Raw genomic sequence first — 20589 nt, 5'->3', positions numbered from 1 at the left:
AGAGTTTGAGTCTTACTAGATCATGTCTCACTGATAAGAATCTGTATACACATGGGAGAGGGAAGAGAGGGAACACTTTTTTTCCTTGGCTTGGATGATTTATTTTTTTAGCAGCAGGTAATGCAACTTTTGCAAACTGAGAATAGCATGATATGCTAAAAAACAAGCTTGTAATTTTTAGACAAGCTGCTCTGTTTTAATTCACTTTGGTATTACTGCTGGGATTGGATGAGAGGTGCCCAGTGTCACAGAAATGGTCTGTGGGTAATATTAGCTGGTTTTATGCTTATCTGTAAATATTGGGGAATTATCTTTACTCGTCTGGTTCTGTGAGCACTGGGAATGTGTCTCATGCATAAGATACAGCTTTGCAAGCAGTGAGGATGTAGCTGTGAGTTCAGAAAAGCCTGGCTGTGCTCTCAGCAGAGTGCAGAGCATGAAAGGCAGCCTTAAACTTGGATTTTCTTGCCTCAGTCTGACTTCAAGGTTCGCTCTTTTAGGCCAGTGCTTGATCCAGGTTGCTCAGACAGCAGTGCTGAGGGTTTAGGAGCTGCTGTGTGTGCAGACCATGGCATAGAGCTGGTCACAATTTGTATGGCAAAGCAGAGCCCAGCCCCTGTGGTGTGTGCCCTGGCAGGCAGGCAGGATTGGCTTTAGATTCAGACAAGGAAACAGCTGCCTTGAGGTGAAGCCTCTCATCCGGCATTGTTGCCAGCGCCACATTGACTCCAGACCAGGACTGGAGATGGTTTTGGTTGCCACAAACACGACATTCCCTGGTCTCAGAAGCAGCTGGCACAGCACCACATCATCTCTAGGGCTGTCCTGCATGTGCTGTGCCATGTGGCAGCTCGGGGTGGGCTCTCACTGGCCCTGTGTGTGCTCATTTCCAGACTGAAGGAGTCACAAGGCGGCTGGCAGAAAGAAATGACTTTGTTTTGTTCCTGTTTACACTGATGACAAACAAAAAGACATTCCTACAAACTGCAACACTCATTGAAGATATCCTGGGAGTTAAAAAGGTTAGTTACTGCTTTCTTAATATCATTTGGATGGCTTTTCTGCCCAGTGGAAGAAAGAGCTGTTTCTCTGAAGAGTTGCTGAGGATAGTCCTCTAAGCTGCCATTTTCACTTCTTGTAGCTTATTTGAAACCTGCCTGTTCACAGTGGTAATTAACTTCAATCACTGCTCATAAAGAAGCCAAACTATTCCTGTGGTGTCATACTTGTAGTGCTTTTACCCAGTTCAGAGAATGGTGGCAGCTGTGTCCCCATGGTCTGAGTCATTAAAGAATAGCCCATCTTACAAACAAAGAAAATGAACCTCATATAAATTCAGTTTTCATCCCTGCCTGCTGATTGTATTTGACATATTTAACTTGTCTTCCTCACATCTGGGAGGTTTCCTGTGTATTCCTGGGTGTTTGTCACCTCTCTGAAAAGTTATAGGCCAGGGACACAGGGCACTTAAATCTTCTGCACAAACTTGGTTATTGAACTTATTTACTAGCATCATTGCAGCTCAGTGCCCTGATGTGATGCAAGTAAAATACTCGAGGTGTAACCTTGGGAAAACCTTGATTGGAAAGAGTCTGTACATTTTGTTGAGAAGGCCATGGGTCTGTAACCTGATACTTTATTATTTAGAACAGGATTGAGGTTGATGTACTTCCTGAAATAGGAAACAAGCTTAGTTTATCTGAATTATTTTTTCTGAAAGCTGTTTTCAACATCTTTTTATTAAAAAGAACTTCAGATGAAAAGACTGAGAAATTATTTAGAAATTATCTGTGAGTTTCAAAGAAAAGACAGGATTAGAAAACAAAATTGAAACTTCTAATACCTAAACATAATTTATGTATTAAATTAGGCTGTGGTTTTGTGGGTTTTTAGTTAAAAAAGGCCCCAACATTTTTTTTGTAAATATAAAAATAGTATTTAATATATGGATATCTGTACTTTTGGAATTGCTAAGCCTGACAGCTGTTGTAAATCCCAGCTGCTTCTCCTTTGCCACACTGGAATAACCCAGAGAGCTCCCCAGGGAGGATCTGCCTCTGTTCACTTATTGACCATCCCATGTGACTGAGCTGGTGTTGCCTCCTCCAGGAAATGATCCAGCTGGATGATATTCCCAACCTGGCGAGCCTGGTGTCCAGCTTTGACCAGCAGCAGCTGGCCAACTTCTGCAGGATCCTGGCTGTCACCATCTCGGAGCTCGACACGGGCAGTGATGACAAGCACACACTTCTGGCCAAAAATGCTCAGCAGAAAAAAAACTTGGGCCCTTCCCGAGCTGAAATTAATCAAGGTAATTGTTGTGCTGTAACAAATCAGAGTAATCTCAGCCATGTATAAAGTTTTCCTCTTCTCAGTGTCACACAGTGTTGTTTCTGAAAGATACTGAAAGTGTTGTGCCTTACAAAGCATTTTTCTTGATTCACTCCCTTCAGATTGTTTCCTGAAAATAATGTTTCCTGTTAGTGGAACTCTGTAGCTTTTGGTTTTTCATGTGGTGTTGCTAATTAGGTGGGTTAATTTCTGTCCTTTCAGCATTCTCTGAGTGGCTTAAAATAATTGGCATTTGTTTTCTGTGCCTTAGCCACATCCATAGACTTCACATTAGCAGCTCTCAATAATTCTGTGTCCTCCACAAAATACGAATTCCTGAACTAAATCTGCCTGCAGTGTGGTTGCTGTTGGAGCAGTTCCTTCTCTGATTTTATCTGATGTCATCCTGAACAGGATGTCTTATCTTTATCAAAAAGAGAAGTGTGATTAATATTAATTACTTTGCCCAGAGTTTAATATTAATTATGTTGCCCTGTGAGGTTGATCTCAGCGTTAACTTTGGGCACAGTGCAGCTTTCCTTATTGTGCTGAGTACTTCTCAGGTGCAGAAGTCTTGCCTAGAAGGATGAGTAGGCATTGAAAAAGTTAAAGTACCATCAGATGTAGAACCTGCTGTTTTCAGCTCTTGCTGTGCTGAAAAACTTTTGGGCTTCTGCAGCAGATATTTGCATAGGCCCATGCCAAGCAAATGTTTAGCTAATCATTTTTGATGGGCACAATCAGAGACTTGATTCTAAGGCTATACAGTATATTCTATTTTTAAAATATTATCAGGGAGCTTATTCTTTCAGAGATGCAACTCTTTCATGTAATGTTCATGGCCAGATTCTTTGTCTTTTCTCCTTGCCCCTGCAAGTGGGAAGTGAGGCTTTAGCCATGTATCTTTAATAAACAGGTCCTGTAATTAAGTTTTTCTTGAAGGCAAAATGCACCTCCTCAAACATTTTGCAGAGCAGTGACTTCTGTCCTTGCACTGCTCTTTCTGAGGGTGCAGCTCCACAGTTAAAACCCTCACACCTGGGGCTGCTGTGGTGTGTTCTCCACCTGTTTTGCTCCATGAGGAGCTAATTCAGGAACCTAGTACTTGAGAAGCTGTCAGCTTTCCTCTCCACTGCTGCAGGGAGCCAGTTCAGTCACTACAGACCAGCACCACAGGAGGGAAAATGAAGGAGGAAAGAGGAGCCCTTCCAAAGGCTGCTGCTTTATTTCTGCCAGCTTAGTGTTCAGCCAGATCAGTTCCTTGATAAGACTGGAGAGCAGCACTGAATTATTGCTGGGGTACGGATGCTCTCTTCCAGTCCTTAACAGGAGAGTGTGCTGAGTTCTTTCATCTTCAGTTCTTTTTAACCATACACTTCTGTATTCCTAAAGCAGATGTGCTGGTACCTTGTGGTGATTTTAAATTGTAATAAAATTATTTCTCTCTTTTTTTATGTTTTTCAGCTACACTTCTGAATATTCCAGGCTTCATCGAGCGGTTGTGCAAACTGGCCACACGGAAAGTGTCTGAAACAACAGGGACTTCCAGCTTCCTGCAGGAGCTGGAGGAGTGGTACACCTGGCTGGACAATGCCCTGGTGCTGGATGCACTGATGAGAGTGGCAAATGAAGAGGCAGAGCAGAGCAGTACAGGTACCTGGCTTGCATCCCTCCACCCACCAGTAGCCGATGCATGTCTTAACCTTTCTCGGGATTTGCCACGTGTTGCTTTTCCCTTCATCTGGTCCTGATTTCCCTTTTCTTGCATGGAGGACTCACATATCAACATTTAGGTTTTGTTCTCATGTAGCACTGATTTTTTTACTGAATTAAAATTAGCCAAAGGAGAGGCCCTCCAGCAATGTGTGCTCTTTGCATGCCTAGCTAACACTGAAATGCTGTGCATCCTCAGCCCTAACCTCCTCTGGAGTGATTAAAATAACCCTCCTGAAGTGAGTGGCTTCACCAGCATTTTATTCTAAAACTTTGGCTCATGACTTTGGGTTCAAATGCTTCATACCAAGCAAGTGGCCCCTTCTTTAAAAAGGAAAGGTAGTTCCAGCTAAATTAAATGAGTTAATTGGAAAAAAATAATTGTTCCAGTGGAAGTGTTAATACAACCATAGGAAAATGCTTTGGAGCACATGTGTGGTTTGTTTCTTCACCTTTTGGTATGACAAAAATGCAATGTATGTCTGGTAGAACTCAAAGTACTTCATATTCCTGTTTCTGCTCTTAACAGGGTAATTCTCTCTAAGGTTATGAAATTTATTTAACTGTAGCCTAAGAATACTGGTACTGAGGTATGAAATGAAAGTAGATTTAATAGTAAGTACTTCTGATAATCTCCCATCTACTTTTATTACCTTTCTGCCATGCCCTGGTGCAGTAGTCTATTAATTAATTTAGGTGAGCCTACTTATTTTAAGGAGATGCTGACACTTAGTTCGTTGTGGAAAAAGAATTTGATTTTATCTCCTCTAAATTTTCAGCTATATTTTTTTCTCTAGCATGTAATTCAAATTGGTTATTACTATTTTTAGTTAAGAAGAAAATTCCAGCAGATGTGTTGCTCCTGCATCTGCAGTGTTCAGTGTAAAAGTAACAACTGTAACAAATCCTTTTTGTTGAGGCTGCCTCAGTCTCACATCTTTGCCATCTTTTTCAGAGTCTTCAGATGAGAGTGGACTGGCCAACACCTCCACAAGGACACAGCTGCCCCAGTCCATGAAGATCATGCACGAGATCATGTACAAGCTGGAGGTGCTGTACGTTCTCTGTGTGCTGCTCATGGGCAGGCAGAGGAATCAGGTGAGCCCCAGTGCATGCGCACACTCACAGTTGGTGTCTCTTTAAACCTGAGTGCTCATGAGTGAGGTCATGGACACAGAAAGGCCAGGGCAAAGCTCAGGGTACAAAGCTGGGCAGTCTATCCTGGCAGTCCTGCCCAGAAAACAGGCAGCATTTCACTGGGACAGGGCTGGTCACACGCTGCTCTGCAGAGCTCTGCTCTGGTGCACGAGGGATGCAGGAGGATGCCTCCTGTGTGAGGAGGTGTGTGGGTACCTGGATGATGCAGGAGCTGCAGTCAGGTGTTCTCCCCCCTCCTGGTGCCTTGGTGACCAGTTTGGATGGAGCCCCTTCAGTCCTTACTCTTCTTTGGCTGCTTTCACTTTTGGAAATGCTCTAGATGATTTTTGCAGCATATTGCCATGACTTAGCAAAGTGTGAGCATGCTGTTAAACTCCCAGCTGGGAAGGTGCACTTCAGTACTGTCTGCACTGGTCACTGCCTGCAAATCTCACTCATCTTTTCCTTTGCCTTTCTTCCTTTTGAAATGGAAAAAAAATTCCCTGCCTCACACAGGCTTATGAAGAACCAGTCACTGCAGCTCAGCTGTGGTTTGATTTAAATGGGTCAAAAGCAGGTTATGAAGGGAAAAGCAAAGCAGTCCTTGGTGAGGTTTTGACAGGTTTCCAGCTTTGGCAGTCTGCTCAGCTCAGCAGAGCTTGGCATAGCAGGGGTATTCAGATGTCCTGGACACTGGGAGGGCCAAGCTGGTGTGAGTTATTGAAAGGCTGTTGTGTTAGGCAGGAGAGGCTGTGTTGTGGGCAGGGGTTGGAACACATCTGTCTGGAGTATTTTGTTCTCTGTTAGTAACCTCCCAGGGTATCAGTCACAAACACCCCCCAGGGCAATCTCCTAAATCTCTTAATCTGAATACAGGTGCAGTTGTAGCTCAGTTCTAAACACAGCTCACCTGTTCCCTCCAAATCTACAGCAGAGCTTGTGGACCTCCCATCCCTGGAAGTGTTCAAGGCTGGGGCTTGGAGCAGCCTGGTCTGGTGGAAGGTGTCCCTGCCCGTGGTAGGGGAATGAGATGGGCTTTAACATCCCTTCCATCCCAAACCATCCTGGGATTTTGTGATTCTGAGCAGACACTTGGCATTAAAAGAAGCAGATTCTGCATAAGAGGAAGCAGAGGGAACAAGTAATTCTTGCAGAAACCACAGTCATTACCATAAACAACTCCTGATCATGTTGTCATTCCTTTTAGAAGTGTTGTTTCTGTTAGGCATGAAGTAAAATGTAAACAAAGCCCAAAACATAACTGAAACTACCAGAATATGGATCTATTAGGAGGACTTTTTCTTTTCCATTGTATCAAGGCAGAAATTCATCCGTGCCTGAGTTCCCCACAAGAATGCAGGTTTATAGATTCTGCAGAAACTGCTTGCAGCCTGCATTCATCCTGCTGCTGCTGGAGGGAGATGGAGGGTGCTGGATTCCTTCCCTCCCTGGGTCACTTCTGGTGTGTTCCTGTCAAATGTGACAAGGCGAAAAATCTCCTGCTGAAGCAGCTAGCTTTGAGGATGAACTTATGTTTTAATTTCCTGGGAACCCAACTCTTATCCTTCATCTGCTATTTCTGCTCCCATGCAGATGGGGAAAGTAAGGATAAAGGTAGCTTGCAGTTCACTTCTTCCAGGACTGATTCAGGACTGGAGTTGAATTCTTGAAGGATTTGAGTTACTGCATTCCCAAACACTTCTTGTCCATAGCCAGGGTGTTTATTGTTTATTTTAAGGTTTTGTTTTGGTTTGTTTGGTGGGGGGGAAGGGGCTGTCCTTTCTTTTTTTTCTTTTGTGAAATCCTCTGCCTTTAAAACACGTGCTGCGTCCTTCATTGCTTAATCTGCATGAGACTTGTGTGGCAGATGTGAATCTCCTGCCCTTCCTGAGAGCCAGGCACAAGAAGGACTGGAGCTGAGCTGTTTTCCATGGGAAGCTCTGGAATGCAGGCACAGCAGTGTGCAATAGCACCCTCAGACAAGCATTTCAGCTGCTTTTGGGTCTCTCTTTTCTGTGAAGGAATAAAAGCACAGGATCTGTGGTACCAGTCTGAGCAGCCAAAGGACTTGCTGGTTTTAGATTGGATTCATTTTTCATTTTGCATAGCAAATTTATTAAGGGCATCACAAACCTGCTTCAGTCTGCTGTAATAATCGACATAATGGTCTGGCATTTGCTTGAAGCAAGGTGCAGCCTCCCAAACTCAGCTTGTCCCCAAATGAATCTCTGAATGCTTGGTTTAAACTTGATTGTTGACTAATTTGCATAAATTGATAATTTGGTAGCAGTGATTTAGCTCCTCCTGTGGCCATGTTGGGATGATCTCACCCTTGGGAATAAGTGGAGTTTCTCTGCAGATCTGGGCCTTTGCTGCCTTCTCATTATGGTCACACCCTAAATTACTCTCCTTATGTATTTTTCTAGGCTGTCCTGCATGTCTGTGTTGTGGTGAAGAGCCATCAGCTGATTTTCTTGCTCCTGCTGTAGGGAGCCACACTGCACACAAAGAAACTCAGCTTAGCAGAGATAGTTTTAGTGTTGAGAAAGCAACAGAGCAAGTCCTGTGAAGCTGGATGGCAGCAGGAAAAAGCCAAAGTAGCTTCAAGGTTGAATATAGAGCAGGGATTGTCTTGGCATCCTCAGGCAGAGTAATTGTAATGAGTTTGGGCTCTGGGAGAGAGTGATGCAGAGGCAGTGACGTGACTGAGGAGCTTGGTCAGGTGAGAATTTGGAGCTGAGCAAACTAAACTGCACAGATTTGAAATCTGAGTCATTTGGAGAGGAGCAGATTCAGGAGTTCAAACAGTGTAGAGAGTTGTTCCTTTAGTGAGGGGTGAGGCTCTTGCAGGCAGCTCATGCTCTTGGCTTCCTCCTGTTGTACCTGTGCCATGGAGGGACAGGGGCACTACAGGGAACACTTTGTTCAGAGACATTCCTCAGAGCTGCTTTTGTGACTAAACCAAAGTGTCCAAGAGTGTTTCAAAATGATAGAGCACCAGAGGACTCCAGGCTCAGCAGTCTATCAGGGCAGCATGGGTGGGGTGGGAAGGAGCTGGATGCTCCTCAGGTGTGTATTTGAGGTGTCCAGCAACAGGAATGTGATTTCCATCAAGGTGGAACAGCTGGTGGCTACAGCCAAGAGGAGTGCAAAAAGCCATCAGCTGTGCTGCAAACTAGAGCTAAAACCTGTAAAACAGCATCAGCTTCAGATATTTTGATTCATTCAGGTATATGAGTAAATACAACAAAGCAGAATGATATGCTTGAAATGCTGCTGGTTACAGTTCTGGATCTTGGGACAACCTGGGGTATTTTTAAGTAATTTTGTCTGTTGAATTTAAGGAACATGTCCATTACTTGGACACTTAATTTTTGCAGAATTTTGTATATTCCAGTCATGTGGTTTTCATTTGAAACCACATCTCAAGGAATAATGCTTGTACTAGGCCTACAGCTAATAAAAATCCCACTTTCTGTTTCCCTTACTCCTCATCTTCTAAATTCCTTACATCAAAAGTATCCCAGCTTAGACTGAAGGTATTAAACAGCTGTTCACACCAAAATTATTAGCTTTTTTTCTATGAATAAAAAAAATGTACCAGGCAGACTGGTAAAGGAACCTGAGCAATTTGACTTTTTTTTTTCTCTCTCAGCTTCTCTTTAACCTGAAGGAGCAGTGTGGTGTGGTTGTATTCCTGCTGGACTCTGCTCAGGACTCCTGCTCAGGTCACATGAACAAAACCAGTATTGATGGGTTTTGTTGTCATCAGAGGCCTGCCTGAGCTGCAGCTGACAGCTGCAGCTGTCATTTCCTGCAGAGGGAAAGGACACTCAGGGGATTGAGTGGCTGCAGAATTTCCCCAGCTCAGCTGTTTGGTGTAGATGCATTTTCAGTGTGCTGGAAGTGATGTCCTGATGCCCAGAGCTGCTTCCAGAGACATGGTGGTTAATTGAAGCACTGATGAAGAGCTTTATCCTAAAATGTCTGTTTTCTATTCATGTCCACCAAATGGAAACTGCTGCCCTGTGGTTAACACAAACACTTGGTGTTTGAGACAAGAATTCACATCCTTTTGTCAGAGAATGACATCACTGTACCCATCTGTTTGCAGGCTACATTAAATCTGTGTTTGAGGCTGCAGCAGACGTGTTTGTACCTCTCTTGTTCCCCAGGTTCATAAAATGATAGCAGAGTTCAGACTCATTCCTGGCCTCAATAACCTGTTTGACAAACTCATCTGGAGGAAGCACTCAGCCTCAGCCCTGGTTCTGCACGGACACAACCAGAACTGTGATTGCAGCCCGGTGAGGAACCTCTGCAATTCTGTAGTGGATTTTCATCCTGGCACACAGTTCTGAGGAGCTGTGCTGAGTAACTGGGTGTTTGTATCATCAATGACTTGAGATGTCGGAGCATTCAGATTTTGGGGGATTACTGATTTCACTGAAGTCTATCCTTGGCTCATGTTAGCATTGTAGCAGGGCCAATTTAGCCTCTCCCTTCTCTCCTAGTTAGTTTGTTGATTTTAAGGAACATGTCCATTTTGGGAACTGAGAAAGGAGTAAATTTCTGGACCCTGGCAGCCAGAGGTAGAAGGCAACCAAAATTCAAAGAAATGATACCTAGGAGAGGCACAGAGTACAAACTGTGCCACACTCAGGTTTAGGGGGTTGGGTTTTATGGTGGACTCTATATTTTTTTTCTTTCCAAACCTAGACATTCTGAATTGATCTGTACTTTTATAAGCCTTTTGCCTTTGCAGTGAGAAGGAATTATTACCTTATGTGCATAGGCTTGGAGGCAATATCCACTTCTATTTTGGGAAGTGCAGCCTCTCTGTTTATGCCATTCACTTGCTCTGCTCTCCAAAGGGGTTTGATTTGGAAAGGTTTTCCATTCAGCTGTTTCATACCTGCTTGGTAACTAATGCTAGCCAAAAATTCTAAAGCAATGATGGTTTTTTCACCTTTCTTGTCTTCTTTTAGGACATTACTTTAAAGATACAATTCTTGAGGCTTCTTCAGAGCTTCAGTGACCACCATGAGTGAGTATGAGAAGCTGTGATGGGTTGTGGCTTGGTGCTGTTTGCCTGGCTGTGGTTCCAGGTGTCCTGGGCACAGGGCAGGCTCCATGTGAAGGGAATGTTGTACTGTCCCTAAACTTCATGTTCCTTTCAGCTCTTGCTGTAACAGCTTAAGAATTTGCTCTGTGGTGGGCATGTCTGAATATGTCTGGTGTGGCTAAACCCAGCCCATTTTGTCTTGTGTTGAGATGAGCTGAAACATGTACAGGATGAGTTAACACTTTCTGGCTGAAGGAATAAGGAAGCAGCTTTCTTCTTTTTTGCCTTCTACTCAGAGCTGACACTGAGCCAGGGAAATAGGAAAAAAATCTCCTGTCTGCCTTCAAAATAAATCCTTAGGAAAACTTGTGTGTGCTGGAATAGTTGGAGGGGTGGCACAGTTTGCTTGGGGTTATTTAATATTTAGTGCTGTGCTGCTGGTACAGAGGTGTTTGAGACTTGTGAATTTCATCCTGTATTCCATCCATGTCCTGTTGCTCTCATTCAGTCCTGGGAGATGGTGCCCACTTCCTCACAAACTCTTGTGTTCGAGGCATGTTGCACTTGAGTTGCTGCTCATTCCTAGAGACAGGCTGATATTTTTGTGCAGGATTTTAGTCCTGTTGGATAGATTTCAAATATCAGCCTTTTTGATTGTGGAATATTAGCTTTGAGAATGCAGAGCTGCTGGACAGGGAGGGAATGCTGACCTATTGTAAATCCTTCATGCAAGACATTGTTTGCCTGGGAATTGCTCCAGGTTTTCCAATAAAATCTCTACAGGTGATGTTACTACTTAAGTGGCTGCTACAAAATCTTGGGCTTGTTTGAGTAGAAAACAGCTCCCAGCTGTAACATTTGAACAAGTGGAATGTGTGGAATCTGTTTGGGGGGTTTAAATAATTACACAAACTTTCTATGAAATCACAGATAACACAGAGTTAACTGAGGACAAGATGAGAGCAAAGTACTTGTATTCAATATTCATTCAGTGAAATTGTGTCCAAACCAGACTTGCAGAGCTGTTTGTTGCAGGGAGAGAAGGGCTCTGTTCTCATTGCAGAAACCTGTCCAGTCCACATCAAAGGAAGCTAATCTGATAAGAGTGTTGGAAGCAAGAAGGAACCTCACACTCATCCTCTGCCCCCTGAGCTTTCCTGAAAAGGAATCTTTGCTGTCTGATTCTGAACACTTGAAGCAGAAGGACTTTCAGGGAGCACACTGCCACTGGGCAAAGGGGGCCCCTGGACTACATTTCTACTCTGTCAGATTTATTCTGCAGTTAGTTCACTTTGCAGACAAAATAATTTATTTTCATTATGAAAAGTTCAGTATTTGATAAAGAATTCATGTATGTTCCTGGGATCTATATCCATTTTTATTTGGATCTTTACGTTTCATGATGTTTTTAAATATTTCCAGGGTAAGGTTTGTTCAGATAATAAAATACCAGGATGACTGAGTCCTTTTTTGCAGTTTCTGCTTTCTTACTTAGAAAGAGATTTATTACTTAAAAAGTGCAGTCGCTATAGAGTAGAGAAAAACTTCACGAAGCTGTTAAAAAGTTTGCTATTTCATACTTATTTTGGTCTGAAATTCAGCAAAATGTTGCTTAGATTTTTTTAAAAAATTACCATTATCCAGAAGAAAATATTTACAAACCATAAGATCCCAAACAAGTCAGCAAAGAACAATCATCTCAAAGCTGGTCAGTGTTGGAAGTGGCATTTGGTAAATTTTGGAGGAGTTTTTCCCAAGCTGCAGCTGGCTGGCCTGGTACAGGGAGCAGAGTGGGAATGCTGTGAAGAGCAGCCAGGAGAAAGCAGCTTGCCCAGTCCTGCAGCCCTGGTAGACCTGTGGCTCTGCTTTTCATGAAATTGCGTTTTTGCCTCTTGAATTCATCCTGCTTTTCTCCCCTCCGCCCCTGCTGTCTTGCTTTAGGAACAAGTATCTCCTTTTGAACAGCCAGGAACTGAATGAGCTGAGTGCAATCTCCCATAAAGCCAACATCCCTGAAGTGGATGCAGTGGTCAACACTGACAGGTGAGAGGGGACTCAGGGTGTTGGTCAGCAATTTAAGAGTTTTGGAAGCATTTAGATGGGAAGTTTGGTATCAGCTGTTTAGTTTGACCTCTGTCTGTCCACCACACTTTCATTTCAGTGACTCCTTTCAGTGGGAGGTGTCCAGGTTTGTGGGATGTTGATGGTCATTAGCAAATCTCAGGTGTGCTCATGCTCAGAATAAGGCACTGTAAAAACAAAAGCAACTTTAAAGCCCCTGAAAAGAGGGATTTGAGTTCATGGTTCAGACTTCACTATGATGTGCTGGGTCTGCCTGTCTGGCCTTCCTCAGGTTAGGCATTGCAGACAGACCTGGAAAGTAAACTGTGATCCCTCAAATAATTTAATTGTTCCTGCTATTAAAACTTAGTTCTGGCATTCAGGAGCAGTGTGTGCACACATAAATGTCCATTTCCTGGCTGCATGAACACATCCAAGTGCCTGCTCAGAGTATTTTAAGAGCAGCTAATAACCAGAATAAGCTAAATTAGATTAACTTGTTAAACCACTTACAGAATCACTTCTGTTGCATTTGAGTATCTGTTAGATGCACTGTTTTGATATAATAATCTCTTTAATAAATACATGATTCTGGTGTATAAAGCTCAGCAGATGGAAGACTGTTTGCAGAATTCATTTTGTCAAAATACTCCCAGGGTATCAGCAGGGACTTGGTCTGCAAATAGCAGATTTACCTCACTCCAAAAGGGAATCTCTAAGAGGATTTCTAGATTACAGTTATTATCATAATACTGTGTCTAATTGGGAAGAACTTGGGGGTTTTTTCACCCTTAGGATTTAGTTTTCATGTTGCTTTTCTTGATACATGAGTTCAAGGCATTACTTCTGTATGAGTTTAATGCAGGTGGATACTCCACTGAAGGTGCTGTTTAATACAAGTAAAATTGCAGTTATACAGCTTCTATGTACAGCCTAATGTAGCACACAGCTTTCCATACTCTGCCTCCTAAATTGAATTTAGACTTTCCTTTACATTTTTTTGAGGGGAAAAAGGGGTTTCTTTCATTCCTAAGCTCAAATGTAGTATTTTTTTTCTTATCTCTTGATTCACACAAGGTGTGAATTGGTATTTCTGAAATCATTAAAATTATGAGAGAAAGTTTTTATTTTGGATTTATTTGGAAGTCATGTTGCAGGTATTGCAGATATTTACCAAGGGTAGTGATGAGAACTCCTCTGCTGGTAAAACTAGCACAGTATTTGTACTGTGTACTTCAGTACTGAGATTTTGATCATCAAAAGCTCTGGAACAGTGACTGGATGCAGTGCTCAGTGCTTGCCCAGCCCTTCCACTCAGCTGTCATTTCTCACCTGCTGCAGGAGCCTTGTCTGTGATGGGAAGAGAGGTTTGTTGACCAGACTGCTTCAGGTCATGAAGAAGGAGCCAGCAGAATCCTCCTTCAGGTGGGTTCACTTTGCCTCTGATGAGGTGTTTGAGACCCCTGGGATGTTGCTTTGGTTTTGTCCAGCTTAGAGCAGCTGAGAACGTTGGAGAATAGGCTGTGGAAAGGTCTGGCTTTGTTGTGCTGTGGTGGCAGGGCAGGTGTGAAGAAATCACAGCCAGTGATTTTCTGCAGGATCAACAGGTCTGACTCCAGCTTCAGAGTGGAATGAAACAGATCAGAAAACTGGATTTAAATTGCAGTTGTGATCAAGTACTTCCCTTGCCCCAAAACTAACACCTCCTTTCTTCTCTTTCTCAGGTTTTGGCAAGCAAGGGCGGTTGAAAGTTTCCTGCGAGGCACCACCTCCTATGCAGACCAGATGTTCCTCCTCAAAAGAGGACTCCTGGAGGTAAGGAAGTTTATGTCAGGCATCCTCCATAGCAATCAAAAAGGATTTATCTGCAGTGAACTAAAAGTGGATAAAATTGTAGTGTTAAATACTATGCTGGGTTTAAAACTCAGCAGGGAAATAAAGGCCACTCAAGCTGCCCCCTTGCAGTAGTGGGGGAATAAACACTCAAGGAAATAAGTCAGGATCTCAGTTTACTGGAGAAATCACAATAGATGCAGCAATAATAATAAATGAAAAACTGACCCTTATTCCTGTGTAACTGTGACAAATACTGGGAACACTTACAAAAAATACCTGTGAATTCTGCTTGTGGCAGCCACACGTGGCCATTTGTATAACCTGTGTCACTGGGAACTCATTTTAACAGGAGACTCGGCTTAATTGTTGTCTTTAGTTTGGTGTTGTGGTATTCAGTCACCCAAGAACTTGCAGATAAATGCTTTAAATACTGATTAAATCAGAATCTGTGTTGTGCTGCTGGCTAGGACTAAGCTGTGGCAATAACATGTTTTCCTCCCCTGCCAGCATATTCTCTACTGCATTGTTGATAGTGAGTGCAAGTCACGGGATGTGCTTCAGAGTTACTTTGACCTTCTGGGAGAACTGATGAAATTCAATATTGATGCATTCAAGAGGTTCAACAAATACATCAACACAGATGAGAAGGTAAATATTTGTAAAAGCTGCCCCCTGTGGCTCAAATTACACCCTTTTATAACCAAACATAGTACTAAAACTTGGATTAATTTGGGTTTGGGTTTTAGAGCTTGGGGCACAATAAACATTAAGGGATGAGTTGCCAAAGTCCCTCAGTGTTTCCAGCAGTGCTCCAGCTGTCCTGAGACAGTGAGTGCTGAGCTGGTCAGCAAACATTGCTCTGCTCCATGATCAGGCAGGTCTAAGGTCAGGCTCAAGGGTAGCAGAACATTTCCTGTGAAGTTGCCAGATTTGTGGTTAAGTGATAGTTACGGACATTGAGACAGCTCCAAAAAATCTTGCAGTGGGAATTCCTTTGTGAATAAGGCTTAAAATACTTGATACTGCAAACAGATTTAGGTATTTCATGTTATTTGAACTTAGAGATGTTTTAAGAAGCCATGGCTTATGTAATTAACTATAAAATGAGCTGCACATCAATGGACAGCTCTATGCAAAGTGGTTTCATGCTCTTGTGCACTTCTGACATTTAATATCAGCTGGTGGGTAGGTTCTGAATGGCCTTATACTCTTGCTTTTGTTACTGTCATTTTTCTCTCATTGCTGTTAGGTCTGGTAGACATTGCAGAAGGGATGTGTAAATATATTTAAAAAAACCTAGATCTATTTTCTGGGGTTTTTTTTGCTAGTAAATGAATTCAAACATTCTAGAGAATGTCTATATTTCCTCTGTGCTTCCTGTTTATTGATCTCTGACTGGGTTTCGTTCTCATTCTGTGTGACTCCCTCCCTCACTGTATTCCTCCCTAGCGCTGTCTGCTTGTACAAAATCAGCGTAGGAAACCGTGGAGCTGCAGGAATTCCTCCTCTTTCAAAACAAATACTGTATGAAATCTCACTTTCAGTGGCAAGACATAGCCTCAAAAGAGATTTTAGGGATGCCAGGATGGCATTTTTCCATTCCATAGTGTTTTTAAGGGATCTTTGGTCAGCCCTCAGTGCCAGTGTTGGCTTGGGCAAGGTGAGGCGGAGCTGGGAGTGATGTCTCCTCTTACCTTGTTAGAGATAACAAAAAGGTAATGACCCTGAGTATTAATATATATTAATATATATTAATATAATATATATAATTAATAATATATATTAATATATCATGAATAATATATATTATATTTTATATTCTATATTATAGTGTGTAATATATATTAATATATGTAAATATTCTGTGATAATAAATATTAATATTAAAATATTAATATATATAAATATTAAATATTAACTTTTTAAATTCAGGACTAAAAAGTGTTTCTGTTCAGTTCCAGATATTTTTAAATCAGATCAACAGCTCTCTGGTGGACTCAAACATGCTCGTTCGTTGCATCACGCTGTCCCTGGACCGGTTTGAGAATCAGTCTGATGCTAAAGGTGAACAGGAAGCAATGGGGTGGGACTGGGAGGTGTTCAGTGGTGATAATGGTTAATTTAAATCTGGGCTTTGACAGTTTGGGGGTTAGACAAGGAAATGCCACCTGGAAAGTTTGAGCACCAGTTCTTACTGCCCTGGTGTTTGGATCAGCATGTCTGAACCTCCAGCACCTGGTGATTGTGTTTCTCCTCTTGCTGCAGTTGCAGAGGTCCTGTCCGAGTGCCGCCTGTTGTCCTACATGTCCCAGATGTCCATGAGAATGTCCTTCCTCTTCCGTCTCATTAATATTATCCATGTACAGACACTTACACAGGTAAAGAGCTGCCAGGGACCTTGCAGTTGCCTTACTGAGACTGGAGTGGTGAGCAGGGCTGGGAGCAGGGAGGAGCCTGCTTTCCCTGGAGGACACCCATGTCCCTTTTTCCTTGCTGCGTGCAGGAACACTTCCACTGGGTGCTTTCCACAGGCTTGTTTTACAGGGACCTGTATACAACAGGTATCTTGGTATTTATATTTTTTTGCTGTGTCATTTTTACTTCCAGGAAAATGTCAGTTGTTTGAACACAAGTTTAGTTATCCTAATGCTGGCCCGAAGGAAAGAAAAACTCCCTTTTTATCTGCGCACCTTGCAACAGATGGAATACACGGAAAAATACCCTGGCTTCATCCTGAACAACTTCCACAGTCTCCTGCGATTCTGGCAGCAGCATTACCTCAACAAGGATAAAGATAGCACCTGCTTAGAAAATGTATGTGACCCTCTTAGCATGGCAGGAGTCGATCACAGCAACACCTGTCTGCCAGTCCCTTGGCAAAAATGGGAGGTTGGGAAGGGAAAGAAGGGAGGAAGTTCTGCCCCCAGTGTAACTCTGTGGTGCTTTTCACACAAGGCAGGTGCTGGGCTTCCCTGGAAACAGAACCTGAGGTCTTGGCCTTGGCACACAGAAGTGAGACTTGCCAGTGCTGAGTGGGGTGGAGAGGCAGGGCTGGCAGGATGGCCAGGGAGGGGGAGGCAGGACAGAATCCAGTTTGCAGAGTAGTTAGCACCTTAGTCAGACTGTTCCCTTTTCCTGGTGTTGCAAACAATGCAGGAAGAATATCTGATGTAGCTGCTGGAAGCCAAGGGAGCAGCCTGCAGGTTTCTGTGCCAGAGCTGGTTTGTCCTGGGTCACTGGTGGGTAGAAATAACCAACGATCCAGTGACGTGGGGGACATGAGGTCTGGTGTTGGGCTGCTGGGGTGGCCTTTTGGCTTTGAGGGAATAATGCAGGAGGGCTGTGAGCAGGGAATGTGTTGGTTTTTGTGTCATCATGGGAGCGGGAGCTACTTCAGCATTGGCTTATCTGTGGCACCACAGGGTCCCAGTTTGTGTTTGGACTGGACAGCAGAGGAGAAGGTTGGGATTATGGGAATACTGGCCCAGGCAGGCTAGGGTCACCCTGTGCTGCTCTTAGCACTGGGAGTCCTTGTCTGCATCTGAAGAGTGGGCAGCTGGTTGTAGAGGGTGTAGTTGTTCAACACCCAGCCCTTCTGCTGGGCCCCAGGGAGGGAGGGCAGAGTGGGGAACTCAAAGTGTTGGTCACACTGTGGGGCTGGGCAGCTCGGGCTGAACAGGAAGTGATTGTCAGCTTTGGGAGGTGTTCCCTGCTGTGGCCTCCACTGACCCCTCCTGTTTCTGTGCCCACAGAGCTCCTGTATTAGTTTTACCTACTGGAAAGAGACTGTTTCGATACTGCTCAGTCCGGACCGGACGTCCCCCTGTGCCATAGTCAGCTACATCGACGAGGCATACATGGACATTGACAGAGACTTCTCCGAGGAGTAATTCCCGCCTCCAGCTTCTGACGGACAGCTCAGAGGGTCCCTCGCAGCCCGGGGATTTTCAGGGATACGCTGTGTAGTGTGTGTGTGCAGCTCGGAGCTGCGGAGCATCGTCCCACCCCTGCCCTGCTGGCCCCAGCTCTGACCTCTGAGACTCGGACAGCTCTCTGGGCAACACATTCAGGGATGTATCTTCCAGTTGTTCTGGGATAAAAATAATCACCTGCACAAACCTGCCTGTATTATTTTTTTTCCTCTCTCCCAGTCTGGCAGGGCTGGCAGAAGGGGTTTTGCTGACGTGAGGGTTCCCTTCTCTGTATGTGCTGGCTGAGGTATGGCTTTCTCAGGGCTGCCAGGACGAGCAAGTCAAAAAGCACAGCAATTGCCCTCCAAGTGTGAGGTCCAAGGAGCCCATCTGAGCAGGACCCCACCACCAGCCACATGCAAAGCCACCACGAGGACTCCCTGCAGGTGTTAACTCTTCCACTGGGCTTTGGAATCAGGGCTTTGGGGTTGGTTAGAGCATGAGTGTGTGTGCGTGTGTGTGCTTTTAATTCCTGAGAGCCCCAGCTCCAGTCACCTCTTTACCATCGCCTTTTGGATCATTTGGTACTAAATCTATCTGTGCATTAGGAGAGAACCTCTGCTCCTGCTGTCCTTCCTGCAGATCCTTCCCATCTGGAGGTATTTCGCAGTGCTGGAGAACAGGGACATTTCAGCAGTGGTGGAATTGCAACAGGGGTTGGCTTTTTCACAGAGCACTAGCATTAAAATGTAATAATTTTTTAAACTTGCGGCTTGTCCCTTCTTGGGTAACTAACCTGGTTTTAAAATCCTTTTCAGGACCATTGCTCTTGATGTTAACCTGCTATGCCTGGAAGTCTTATGTCAGTCTCTGCTTTCAGCCCTTAATATCAACACACACATTAATCTTGAAAGTGCAATATTTACTGGAGATGTCAGTTTTTTTCCTGGATCTGTTTTAATCAGAATGTGTTAAATGCTGGGAATAAACACTCCTGGTTGAAAGTAACTTTGTAGGATATGTTGGAAAGGGGGAATGGGGTTTTGGCAGTCTTGATTGCCAAACCTGCATGTGCCCTGCCTGTTCACCAACACCATGATGCTCCAACACATTCCAATACCCAGGAGTGAGATACACTACCCTTAAGCCATTACATTTAAGTCAGAAACATGTCTTGCAGCTACAACTAAAAGAAACCAGTTTTGAAACACACATCTGAATTTTTTTGACATTTTCTAATTTATTTGACGAGATGACTTCAGCTCTGTCCAGGCTCCGAAGGGGTGAGGATGTCCCAGAGCTGCAGCCTTTTGTCTCGTTGTTGCCAGCAGCATGAAACCCACCCTGAGGCTCCTTGTGCTGGGGCTGGAGGAGTGAAGGAGGCTCCAGCCCCAGGAGTAGGACTTGTCTCTGAACATCTCCCTTCTCCTTTCTCCTCCCACACCTCAGTGTCCTGCTGTGGGCTCACAGGGTGGTCAGAGCTGCTGAGCTTGTGCATAACGCTGGAGCCTTGCAGGAGCTCCTGGGGATCCTGGTATCCCTCCCTGGGAGCTGCATCCTGCTCTGGTGAGGGTACTCTGGGGAGCGTCTTGCCACAGCAGCTTCACCTCTGTTCCTCACTAGGTCACCCCCACCCTGCCCCTCCCTCCCCTCAGCTCATTTCTTTCCCATCTGTACTTTTTTTGTTCTTGGGTATTTGTGGTTTTGGTGTATCTTTGCTTCTTCTTAACTGTAATAGATGTACACTTAAAATAAATGCTTCAAATTAAAAGGCTTTTAAGTTAAGGGATGCCTTTTCCACAGTGTAGTTAATTGGTGCATCCACTGATTGCTGCTGTAACCCTGCAGTCTCACTCCCCTCTGTGTTTTAAAGACAATTTGGGGGACCTGCTGCCTTTGGCCTTGCCCATGGGCCTGGGGGAAGCTGAACTGAGCCCACACCATCTCTGGGGGTCCTCCCAGGCCTGGGAGCAGAGGTTGGGCTTTGCTTTTGGGCTGATTGGGCAGAGAAGGGCACAGGGAAGAAACCCCTGGCAGCTCCTCCAGGGGTGGAGCGTGCTGGGCTCTAGGGAAAAGGCTCTGCCCCAGTGCACAGAGGGTCACAGGCAAATCCCAACTGGGGCCACGTTCCTTTGGGATGTCTGTCCATGCCAGATGCCACAACAATCTCATGGTGGGAGGGACCAGACCCATGGAGGTGCCAACGGGCTCTGGGCTGGGATGGAGGGAGGTGGGAGCCCTGGAAGTGTGCACTGTGCCCATGGATTGCTGAGGTTCGTGCTGCCCTGATTAATGCAGATTTGCTAACTGCAAATAAACATATTAAATGGAAACTATTAAAGAAATCTATTTTAAAGAAATGAGTGGAGGTGTCTTTTCTTTCCAGTGCCTTTGCCAAAGCCATAGCCCCCTCCAGGGCTGTATTAGGGGGCTTTCTGTTCTCAGGAGTAGTGGCTGAGCTCTGTCATTCCTCATGCCTCAGCTCTGGTCCCCTGCAGTTAGAGATGTGTTCTGGTGGTGAGGTATGAGGAAAGG

The 20589-nt window shown here is 44.3% G+C and overlaps 1 protein-coding gene across 1 annotated transcript in view; it reads left to right on the top strand.

The window, feature by feature from the left end:
* Nucleotides 1-19839, top strand: part of TRPC4AP (transient receptor potential cation channel subfamily C member 4 associated protein) — a 35536-nt gene extending 15697 nt beyond the window's left edge. Inside the window, exons 6-19 of the mRNA XM_053958269.1 lie at nucleotides 894-1022; nucleotides 2110-2311; nucleotides 3796-3984; nucleotides 5000-5142; nucleotides 9357-9488; nucleotides 10170-10228; nucleotides 12188-12289; nucleotides 13649-13732; nucleotides 14032-14122; nucleotides 14651-14791; nucleotides 16099-16207; nucleotides 16409-16521; nucleotides 16751-16957; nucleotides 17896-19839. Coding sequence (XP_053814244.1) covers nucleotides 894-1022; nucleotides 2110-2311; nucleotides 3796-3984; nucleotides 5000-5142; nucleotides 9357-9488; nucleotides 10170-10228; nucleotides 12188-12289; nucleotides 13649-13732; nucleotides 14032-14122; nucleotides 14651-14791; nucleotides 16099-16207; nucleotides 16409-16521; nucleotides 16751-16957; nucleotides 17896-18033 — 1839 coding nt within the window. The 3' untranslated portion in view covers nucleotides 18034-19839. The remainder of the gene's footprint in view (nucleotides 1-893; nucleotides 1023-2109; nucleotides 2312-3795; nucleotides 3985-4999; nucleotides 5143-9356; nucleotides 9489-10169; nucleotides 10229-12187; nucleotides 12290-13648; nucleotides 13733-14031; nucleotides 14123-14650; nucleotides 14792-16098; nucleotides 16208-16408; nucleotides 16522-16750; nucleotides 16958-17895) is intronic.
* The last annotated feature ends 750 nt before the right edge of the window (nucleotides 19840-20589 follow it).

This window comes from Vidua chalybeata, chromosome 17, assembly GCF_026979565.1.
Source record: "Vidua chalybeata isolate OUT-0048 chromosome 17, bVidCha1 merged haplotype, whole genome shotgun sequence".
In the NCBI taxonomy this organism is placed as follows: Eukaryota; Metazoa; Chordata; class Aves; order Passeriformes; family Viduidae; genus Vidua; species Vidua chalybeata.
Note: the sequence above shows the minus strand (reverse complement) of the source record. Positions and strands in the feature narration are given on the sequence as shown.